The 11798-nt window shown below is 32.7% G+C and overlaps 1 protein-coding gene across 2 annotated transcripts; it reads right to left on the reverse strand.

Moving 5' to 3' along the window:
- Positions 1-2086: 2086 nt before the first annotated feature.
- On the reverse strand, positions 2087-6826 carry LOC142631195 (rhamnogalacturonan I rhamnosyltransferase 1-like). 2 transcript variants are annotated; one of them, XM_075805295.1, is made up of 9 exons: positions 6428-6826; positions 5971-6319; positions 5213-5280; positions 5000-5088; positions 4701-4866; positions 4075-4364; positions 3765-3969; positions 3375-3532; positions 2087-2913 (listed from the first exon to the last, which is right to left on the reverse strand). In XM_075805295.1, exons 2-9 carry the CDS (start codon positions 6308-6310, stop codon positions 2661-2663), a joined length of 1569 nt encoding a protein of 522 aa, XP_075661410.1. In that variant the 5' UTR covers positions 6311-6319; positions 6428-6826; the 3' UTR covers positions 2087-2660. The 2 variants fall into 2 exon arrangements, with proteins under 2 accessions (XP_075661410.1, XP_075661409.1); XM_075805294.1 differs by having other exon boundaries at positions 5971-6348; positions 6428-6538.
- Between the last annotated feature and the right edge of the window lie 4972 nt (positions 6827-11798).

Raw genomic sequence — 11798 nt, forward strand, 5'->3', positions numbered from 1 at the left:
ATAGCCGACATGTTTGTTAAATGATTAATAAAAAAATTTTGATACATTGATAATTGGGGTGGAGAATTTAAACCTTAGATTAGATGTCTTCATTCTCAAGTTGAAATAAAAGGCTTCTAGCCAAAAAAAATTCGTTTTAAATTACAAATAATTATGAACTTGATGCATAACTTAAAATAATAGATAGGATCATTCTAAAAGGAGGAAAAATGTCACATCCCAACACTCTCAATTCACATTATACTATTGACCAATTTATTGTATACATTTTATTTTTTTTTTTAAGACGAAGACTTAGTACAATACTTAGGTATTGACCAATTCACATTATACTTCTGTTATATGAATTTTTTCTCATAAGATGGAAATATATTTTTTAGTTAAGTAGCCACATGGCTTAATCTTAAAAGAGACACTTGGGACAACTATTTAAAATATTTGGTTGAATTTGCAATCATATCAAACTTATTTGCCCTCTCTCTCTCTCTTTGAAAACAACAGAATTGGTCATTTTTACCTACTTTATATATCACTGGTACAAGTATGTATTTCTCCTTTGTTTTTGTTTCTATTTTTTAGTTTTTAGATGACCTTTATTTTTTAAATTGTTTTGTTTAGTAGTCAAAAATGGAACTCTGTATATAGTTGGGATAATATATAATTATTATATATAAGCATGGCTTAGAAAGATATAATAGAAAAATTTGTGGCACAAAGGCGTTTGAAGCGGCTAATTCTTACATTTGAAGATAATTCTGAAATTATACATTCACCTTCTTCTTATTTTATGGAATAATATTTCATTAAGTTATTTTTTCTCAAATAAATTATATATTATATAATTTCTTAAATGCACAGGCATTCAACTAGGATTATTTGTAATCAATCTTTTAGGCACAAATGCACTATATATATATATATATATATGTGTGTGTGTGTGTGTGTGTGATTTTTCGAGATGATATGTTGCAATATTGTTTTTTAAGCCTACTTTGTCAGATTTTCTTTTTTTTTGAAGAGTACTTGGTCAGATTTTCAGAAACTAGTTTGTAAATTACTTTAAGAAATGAATACGCCCATGCTTAGTCCACATTCAACGCACTACCAGACAGATTCTAAAGGGTGTTTGACACCCAAAATAGACTAAATTTTTGGGACAAAAAAACTTTTATTAAGGAAACTCCACTGTATTTTCCAATGATTACACATTATTAGTAAAGCATCAAATGAATCAATTTACTTCATTCATGGCCTCTCTTGGAGAAGAAAGCATTGTCGGTCTTTTTACCTATCATAATCCTTCATTAAAGCATCTTTATCAACATCATCAATCACCGTAATAAAGTTCAAGTATCTTAGGATAAAAACTTTGCTATCAAATTAACCCAGGTGGGACATTCTCGATAGGTGTTGTCTTTGACACAAATGGAAGCTAATGCATATCCCAACACGAACTTACTGTGCCGTGAGCCTTAGGGAAAAACATTAGAAAGCAAAGTAGCAAAACCAAACGCCAAAGTTGCCAGCTGAGCTAATCATGTAAAGGACCACACCCAATCATTTCACATCCACAACGAATCTCCTTGTGTATTTCCATTCTATTTTATCTCTCTTTAAAATATAGATAATTCTATATTCTCCTTTTCTTTCATTATACTAGTAATAAAAATCAAACACACACACACACACACACACACATATATCCACAAAATTTCCACATTCTATATTAGCACTTATAGATTGCTTCTTATGGTTCAAAAAGGATTACAAACTGTAGCCCACCAGATGATTCAATACCTACCATGAATGACAGCAAAGGAATAATTAATAATCCAAAAATTCCAGAGTGGTCTTGATGATCATGTTTGACTGGCTGTATTGGTTGCCTTGTCATTATCAGACGCAATTTTCATGATGCGTAGCTTCTCTAAAGAGAGAATCACACTTCCTCCACAACCCAACAAAGTCTAATGAAAGTGGATGAACACAACACCCCAACTTATTAAAGCCACTCAAATATAATGATAGAGCCTTCATCTATATATATATATATATATATATATATATGTATGTATTTAACTAGAAGTGTTGAACATTTCCCGAGCATATAAAATTAATGTAGTAACTTGTAAGAAGTACATAAACACCGCAGCCTATGATTCCATGGAATAGGACCACCATGCAATAGGAGAGTGGCAATAATCTGTGTAAACTGATAAAATTAAAATGTTATATATGCTGAGAGGAAATCAGAAGACCATGGCTGATCCGAACGAAACAAAAAATGCAAAATGGAAGGATAAGGGATTAACCTTCCATGAATCTACATCTTTGCGTAAACCAAATCTATATTTGCATCCCCCCGGTGTACAATGCAGATCAATCTGCTCTCACCCTGTAAATGACAAGGTAGCTTCTATACATTAATTGGATGATTATTGGCATATGTAAAAGACAATATTGTTTCCCAGGCTGCTTCCATAGATCCTCTCAGGCCTTCTTGTAGTTTTACCACTCCCAATAATCTTCATCATCTCCTCTTCAAAACAAAATCCTTCATTATCACTGTACTTCTGTAGAAACCTATCTACAGCTCCATGGCTGAAAGGCTAGCACTGTAGCAGAACACTGATCAATGTCACAATCTCCTAACATATAGATCACGTACTACTCAATGACAATGATTCGTCCAATGGCTGCAAACACTCTTGTGGGTTGGCATAGAAATAATCCTCTTCTTTAGGCCTGTCTGGGATCACCAACCTTTTCACTGGGTTTCCCATGCGTTCTGCATGAGAATCCTTCACTGCTGATGAGAACTCATCCCAACTCAGTGATCCACTATTGTACTGGTCTATCAAACTGACCAGCAGTCTTCTATCCAACAGAATCGTCTTCTTGAACCCAAGAAATCTGAAGCATTGAAAAAACAGATGAGAAGATGAGAAGAAATGTATAGACAACATTAAAAAAAATTAGGCCATAGCATACTGACAGCGATATCTCGAAGTACATATCAAAAAGTACAGGCCATGACATAATGACACCACATCAAAAGCATATTTCAATTGATGTAACAATCATGCAAGTAAATTATCAATCAACTAACAATCAATAACCTCCGATCAATTAAATAAGTGCAAGATTGAAAATCTTTTCAGAGTCAAACAAGTATCCTACTTTCAGGGTCATACACAAAACATAGTCTCTGAGAAAACAAAATTTGTGACGTCAAAACCACCGGTGGTTGGAATTCAATATTCAGTTATGGAGAGGGAGAGAGGGGGGGTGTAAATAACCCTACATTGGTTAAGCAATTACAGTATAACATTTCATATAAACAAAAGAGAACTGAATTCTCAGCAGAACAATACCTCCGATGGCCTTCAACAACTTTAGCCATGTTTCCATCATATGTGGGAACAAAAATATCGCTCTCCAGTGACACCAGATAATCTAATGCAGCCATCTGGGATGAGTGATTCTGGAAAAACCTAAGGTCAGATGGTTCCAACAGGGTCTCCTTCCTGACCTGTATTAACAACCCAAGGCTAATTAGTAAAGACAAGAACACAAACAATGACCGATTAGTAAAGACAAGAAGATAAACAATGACCGATTAGTAAAGACAAGAAGATAAACAATGACCGATTAGTAAAGACAAGAACACAAACAATGACCGATTAGTAAAGACAAGAACACAAACAATGACCGAGTACCAAAAATTCCGGGAATCCACCTCAGCTTTCATTGCAACTACTTACCAATTTTGGGTAAGCCTTTGCAAGACTTGCCATTCTCCTGTCTCCACCATAGATCTCACCAGCTGCTATATAAATCTGGATACTAGGATCAATGTCCAGCGCCCTCAGTGTAAGAGCAGTTTCCTCAGGTGTCAAAGGGCACAAACCATCTTTCCTTTTCAAGTCCGAATTTATTATTTTTTCTTTCCACCATGGATAAGCATACCTGAAAAATGTATGTTAAATATGAGATGGACTGACGATAAAACTTAATTTTCAAGTCAGAATGTGTGACGCCAATAGCTTGTTTTAAGAAATATGAATGGCTCACCTCATTTTAGTCAACTCCTCCACCTCCTCATTGTTGCAACCTTGAGTGCAGCCAGAAAATGCCAACATGTCCATTTCATATCTAAGATGAAGTACTAGGAAAGGGCCATTTTGCCTTAAAAGATTGATAACCCTTCTACCCAACTCCTCTATCTGAGAAGTAAATCTCAGAGCACTAAAATTTACTCTGCAGCGCAGCTTCTGAAGCTCCAAAGGTTGACCATTATTGGCCAGTCGAGCATCAGTTCTATTCAGATGTACAACTTTGTGCTTCCATATCAGAGGAAGAATCTATATAACAAATACACAAACAATAACAATTACTTTGCAAATAGTAGTCTCAACAAATGAAAACGATCATTACTGGACAAGTATGATAATATAAATCGAAGAATCGTTGCAAAGGATTGGAATAAATTCTAGATTCAAATCATAACAAGAAAAATAAAAATTAAAAAAATAAAAAGAGGATATCAAGAGCTTCATGAGAAAAATAAAATCAAGTTAAATGATTGGAAATCCAGGCCTGCTATTGTAGGGGCTTTTTCAAGGACGTGGTGAGTGTTGCAACTTGCAATGTTCTGGTTTTTGTTTTTATTGTTTTCTTGACTAAAAATATAAACTAACCTGATTATGATAGTAAGATATGTCAGACCAACTGATTGGGGGCATGGAATAAACTTTCCCTAGTTCCATTTTCCTCTTGAGCCTAGGAGGCAATTCTTTCAATATTCGAACCTCATCTCTCAAGGACGTAATGAAATGATCCACATCAAATATGTCTTGGAACTCACTGCAAAATTAATCCACAAACATGCACTTGCAATGTAAGAAATAAAATCCATCTGGAGAAAAGTTATAGATTCTTTTAAAACTTGGAAACATTCATTAGCTTCAGATACGAAAAGAGAGAAAAGTTTACACACCTGGGATCAGCCCAAAAGGAGGCTTTATCCAACTCAGGTACTATAAGTGTGACGTTTAAATATCTTGCAATAGCAACCATGTCACAAATCTGTAAACATAAAAAATATAAGACTGATCACTATATGTACACCTTTCCATTCCACATATTAGGTACCCATATCACCCCAAATAAGGTTATATGCAAATGAAGGTGTGCTTCACTAACAACTCACCGCTGCTCTCATTTGATTGAGTCCTCCGTTGCATGAGACCATCAGATAACCATTGTTCTTATAAACCCCTATAAGATAAACGATAAATTTCAGCTCGAATGTTATATTCACCAATTAAAGAGAAAATTATATATTATAAAGAACTAAAGAGGGCCTAAGAAAATCAATGCATGCCAAGGACTGAAATGAACACATATGCAAACACTCCTGTAGTTCCGACAATGTTATTAGCTTACATAGAAGTCACCACAACGACACTGACTAGGAACACAACCAGAGATACAACAACAAAAACCTTAGTCCCAATATTTTTTGGGGTCGATCATGGATCCTCAACAGATTAGTGAGGGTCGGCCACATGCATACTTTTTTTTTTTAATCATGAATTCAATTTTTTCCCCAATATTCAAAATACCCAGAAAACGACAGAGACAAAAGCTTTTAAAAACTCCTCATCTCTTTCTCTACCTTAAATCAGCTAATGAAAACGCAGAAAATTACACTTCGAAAATCCCCAGACAATCCACCTTTTTATTATATTAGTCTTATGACTCTTATCCACAAAAATTAAAACCGTTTATTAAACAAACAAAAGCCAATGTAATCAAACAACCTCCACCAATCATTTTCAATATCGAAAAATACAATTCAAACTTAAACCCATATACTAATTCCAAACAAGACTAAGTCTGTTACTTCAATTAATTCAAAATACCCACTAAATTCAATCAAACACAAAAGGCAAAGGAAGAACTCACTTTTGGGTGGAAGAACTCGCGGCGGAACAGACGGAACGGTAACGGCGTTGTTAACGGCGGCGGAGGAGGAAGAAGAAGAAGAAGAGTCCTGCAAAAAACAAGAGGGCCAACCCTTCAAAACCCTAGGACCCCACAAATCCCCTAACGCCGTCAACTGAACTATACAAGTCCAGAGCAAAACCGACGTCGTAGCGCGTATCATCCATAGCTTCATTCTCGACCTCGACATCGACACCGACATTGAACTCCTCAGCTTCTCAACCCCTCCCATTGCCTTCAACCCCATCTCTCTCTTGCTGTTATTCTCAAATTCACAGCTTTTCCTCTCTATCCTACACATCTCGCTCCACTTTCCCCCATGCAATCAAAATTCAAACCCTAAATTTTCCCCAAACAAAATTGAATTTTGTACAATAATAATCAAAAAAAATATTAATAATCTAACTATAAAGCTCACCCAATCTGACCACAATTATCACCACCGCCATTGTTTTACAGATTCTTTTCTCCGATTTCTAGAACCCTAAAAAGGAACGCTATAATTCACCATGTGCATTACACTCACAAGGCTTTTCGATCTTCATCGCTGATTTTTTTTTTTTTTCCCAATTCGAGAAGAAGAAGCAAACTGGGAAAGGAAAATAAAGAGCGAATAAGATCTTAGTATTTATAGGCAGATTTTGGTACCGAAACGACAATGGGAGATCGTGAATTTGAAGATCTTCGAAGATCCGGTGTATTCGCCGGCGAGATTTTTGGCCCGATTCGCCGGAGCGAGTTCACCAGCGCGAGTATAAATATATAGGGGGGAGGTTAAAGAGAGAAAGAGAGAGAGACACAGAGACAGAGAAGGAACAAGGAATCGATGAATTATAAATTTATATAATTTGTGGAAAATTCAACAACGCGGTGTCCAAGCGTGAACACACGCGACTCCAACATAAAGAGAAGGACTTTTTTTCTTTTCTTTGTTTTTTTTTTCTTATAAGTTTTTCTTTTTTCTTTTTTGGGCTTGAATGCAAAAATAAAAATAACTATATTATTTGGCTGATTCTGAGCAGTTGTCTTTACGACTGTGACAGGTAACCAATTACAGTCTACTATTAAAATAATTGTGAAAATAGATATAAGATTCGTTGTGATCTTAAAATAACTGGCAAAAATATCATCCTATTTGCATTAGTTGTAAGAACATCTGGATTCAATTCTCCCTATAATACGGTGAGGTTTTTATACTTGTCAAATTTTTCTAATAAGACTAATAATACCATTACCTTTTATAGATGAAAAAATTTATTCTTCCAAATTTTCTTGAATGACTAATTATACCATTAGCTTTTATAGATAGAAAAAATCATATAATTTTAAGTGGTCACGTTAAGAAGACTTACCAACTAATTCATCTCACTAATTACGTGATAGTCATGTAATTTTTTTTCTATAAGAGCTAATAAAAGTTAATTCCAAAAATTCAATTTGGAGTATATGGATATGTGGGATAATTGAAACCTTGAGGTGTTTTTGTAATTAACCCAAACTTAGGAGTGTTTTTGCAATTTTTGCCTCTTCTCTCTCTCTCTCTCTCAAAGCTGTGACCGTACAACGCTGGATCACCTTTGGCTTTGAGGATTAACCGTGGTTAGGTTAAGGTGGTGGTGGGCTTGACTTGGGTTTGGTTAAGAGTTGAGAGAAGACTGGTTTTAATTTCAAGGTGTCTCAGCCAATAAATGCCAGCCAGCTAGGTGGGGGGATACGGTGGGTCCTTGGGAATTTATGTGCCTTGTCACGTGTCAATGATCTGGCCGTTGATGTTCGACACGTGGTAGATTAATCTAATGGATTTTTGGGGGGGTTTGTGCCGCGTTGGTTGGTTTATTTCGGGATTGTTTTTGATACGCCGACAATATTTCGCGATATTATCCGCTTATTTCGCCGCTATTGGTCGTGCTTTACTTATTTCGCGATATTCATTTCACTTTTCGCGATATTTTCCGCTTATTTCGCCTCAAATCAGATTATCGGATAGGCAAATACATACAGCATGATTCAATAATTAATTTAGGGATTCTCTTTACTTAAATATCAAAACAATATCATGATATTTCGGCTTTAATATATAAAAAATGCTTCTCATATTATATATTTTATATTATTATTACTATATATTAATCTTAATCTGTATTATTATACATTAATCTGTTTGAATTATCTTGAATAAAAAAAATTAATTTGTATGTATTATCTTGGACGTATTTGAGGATGGATTCATTGGTATGAGGCGTAAATTTGAAAATCTCATGATCAATCAAGTATCTAACACAATATTAATCTATATTCAATTTAACTCAATATCAGTTCATGACCAAAAGCTGAAACACCATTTCTTTTCTTTTTTCTTTTTTTTATTACAAGGTTTTTATACTTACAAAATTATATAATCTTTTTTTCCAAAATAGTATGAATATATATATATAGAGAGAGAGAGAGAGAGAGAGTTATTCTCTGTATATTTATTTATTATTTACTATAATGGCTAAGTGGTATTGTGATTACACACAAGAATTATAATGCACTCTAACAAAGTTAGTAGTAATAATGTTCTCTTATAAATTTAAAGATCAATTTACTTGCATAAAAGGTAACATTTATTTCCTTCTTCCTCTCCACATGCATTTTGATATTGCATTTATTGCACTTACATAAAGAGAGTGAGGCAGTAATAAAAATAAAAATAAAAATTTGGCTCCAACCACCTATAGAAAAATGACATGTGTCCTGTTATGTGTAATGCATATAACATAGTTGGGTTTTTTTTTTTTTTTGAAGAAATAACTCACTTGGTTAGTTAGGTTAAGTTATTTTTCTATGGGTGGTTGGAGCCAAACTCTGTCCAAAATAAAATATTTAAATGATATATTATAGGTAACCCATATGGAAAATATTTAAATGATATAATTATTAGGACTACTTCAATGCCAAATTACTCTTTAAAAAAAGCAAAAAGCAAAAAACAAAATAAGCAAACTTCAATCCTAAATTTATTAGCCAAAAACCAAGAGCATTGTAGCTCAATTATATCAATTAATGTCTAATTTTTTTATAAAAATATATAGTATTAACATGTCGCTTTTACCAGGAAAATTAGGTTTGATATAACAATTTACTAAAAAAAAAATTCATTACCAAAAATTTTTCTATGTCAAGATAACTTTGAAAGAGTGCTAAGATTCTTATACTCAACTTATAATGGAAGTTTTTTTTTTTTTTGACAAAATTTTAATGGAAGATACACACACACACATAACCCAATCAAAATTAATGGGTTGTTCTCTCAACAAAAAAAAAAAAAACATTAATGGGTTGTCACCATATCATAGTTTTCTTATTATATTATTCCCATTATGGTCTATTGAGTCAAGAATTTTCAATTCTAAAAAAAAAAAAAGCAAAGAAATTTTTTTTAAGCAATGAATTAGACCATTGTTGGGATGATATCTGTAAGGGTTGAAGAAATAATTAATATAATCAATATTTTTCCTTTTCTTTTTAGTATAGTAGATAGAAGAATCTCTAATTAGTAATTTCACAAATTCCACATCTCAAACTACCAAACCGAAGGTAATTGTGTTAGTTAATTTAGTCAATAAAGTCTAATCGTCATACTGAAAATCTAAAAACCCTTGGATCAAATTTTTTTTTTTTTTTAAATATCGTGAGTAGAAATATAAACACTTCTATTTTGTAGACCAGTTTTTTTTTTTTTAATGGGAAGTAGACCAGTTTTTGAATAATAAAATTGATCAAAGAGAAAAACGATTTGGTTACTCCAAAGACACACAAAAGTTTTCTATAAAAAAAAACGCAAAGGTCTAATATTTTTTTTGAAAACGGCAAAGGTCTAATATTAAAATTTGGTTACTCCAAAGACACACAAAAGTTTTCTATTAAAAAAAAAACACGCAAAGGTCTAATATTTTTTCTGAAAACCGCAAAGGTCTAATATTAAAATTTGTTTCATTAAACATTTAGAGAAGGAGAATTTAAGCCATAAAAGACCTAATGCTATTAAATTACAAGATTTTTGGCATTTAAAATGTTATCTTCTAACCCAAAAACCACATTGTTAATTTTTTATTAAATCAATCCCATCTAAAAAGGAAAATTAAGGGACCTTTTCTTTTTTAATAATACTACGGATACACCTAATTTTACAATTTATTAAAATAATCAATCTTGAATAGTAAAAAATGATAGGTCCATACAAAAAGTGGTGGGTAGAAGTATATATCACTTATAGTCGACTATTTTAGTATATTCTGAAATTGAGTCTGTCAGTTTTTTTTTTTTGGGTAAGGAAAGTTAAAGGTCTAATGGACATAATATGATAATTTTCATTTATTTGAAAACAAGGTAAAACTGACAAACTGTTACTCCTTTGATTCAATAATACTGTCGTGTCCCAATTACTTATTAGGGTGTTTGACCATCTAAAAAAAAAATTATATATATATCTATACTATTATTTAAGGGGCTTCTCTTATTTGGATTCCACATTTTTTAGTTTAAAAATGCCCCTACACTCCTACGTTTAAGTAGAAACAAAACTAAAAGACAATCCGGTAAAACTGCAATTTTAACTCCCACTAAAACATTACCTAAAAAACAGGACCACTCTCCTGTTAAGTTTTAAATTACTTTATCTACTTTTAAATTACTTTTTCAAAATAAAAATGATATATACTAGTTTTTATTTATTTATTATTTATTTTGTTTTTTTATGTGATATGTGGCAGTTTTTTTTTTTAATTTTTTAAGGAAACCGTGGGTGGGTTTTTTTTAAAGAAGGTGGGGTAGTTTTATTTTTTTATAGAACTTGGGATAGGCATTTTTTAGTAGAATAGGTAGTTTTTTTAGAAGGTGGGATGGTTTTTTTTAGGAGAAAGTGGGGATTGTGGACAATTTTTATTTTTCACTTTTTTGTTATTAGTTTTTGTTGATTTACTGTTTTAACCTTATTTTTTATTTTTAAGGAATAAGAATAAGTTAATTAAATTAGAAGTATTTTTGTAAGTTGAAAACACAATAACTAATTTTTTGAATCCTCTCAATATATAGAGGAGATAAAATAAAATAAAAAACACAGTTTTTTTTTCTACAAAATAGGACCACTAACAAAAAAAAAGGCCTCATAGCACGCACGAAGTGCGTGTGACGAGGCTAGTATATATAATGCATTTGTCCTTAATTTTTATTTTGGTTTGAGAAATGCATTTTGTCCTCGTTGAATCATTTCCATTTAGTAAACTATTTTTTTCAACCTACCCCATAAAGTTTCATATCAAGAACATCATTGATAAAAAAACTAAGGTTATATATATCATCTATGTGTGAAAAAAAATATTACACATTTCAAAATTAATTGAATTTTTCAAGAACGTCATAAATTAAAACTATTGATAATTATATTTTTTTTTATAAAACATACATACATTTTAGTAGTAACTTATAATTAACACAGCAAATCAAACATGCCCTCCTCTCCTCTGTGAGAAAATCTTTGCGTTTGTTGAGAATTGAGATTCCAAAGTTTCCGTCAAAAGGGACGGTATTTTGGCGATAACTGCACGTACAACTGGCTCTGCTTTTGTACAGTAGTTATCGAATATATCGACATCTTAAGCCGTGCGAGTCTCCGTCACGTTGTCGGTTGAGCCGTTATAACGGAGCCCCAAACGTTGTTACTGTCGTCAGAACGGTCAAGTTAAACGAAGATACGATGCTTGAAGGGCTTGCGATGGTTGTGTCGGTCCAGGTGTCAGAATCTCGCG

Source organism: Castanea sativa, chromosome 4 (genome assembly GCF_040712315.1).
Source record: "Castanea sativa cultivar Marrone di Chiusa Pesio chromosome 4, ASM4071231v1".
Lineage (NCBI taxonomy): Eukaryota > Viridiplantae > Streptophyta > Magnoliopsida > Fagales > Fagaceae > Castanea > Castanea sativa.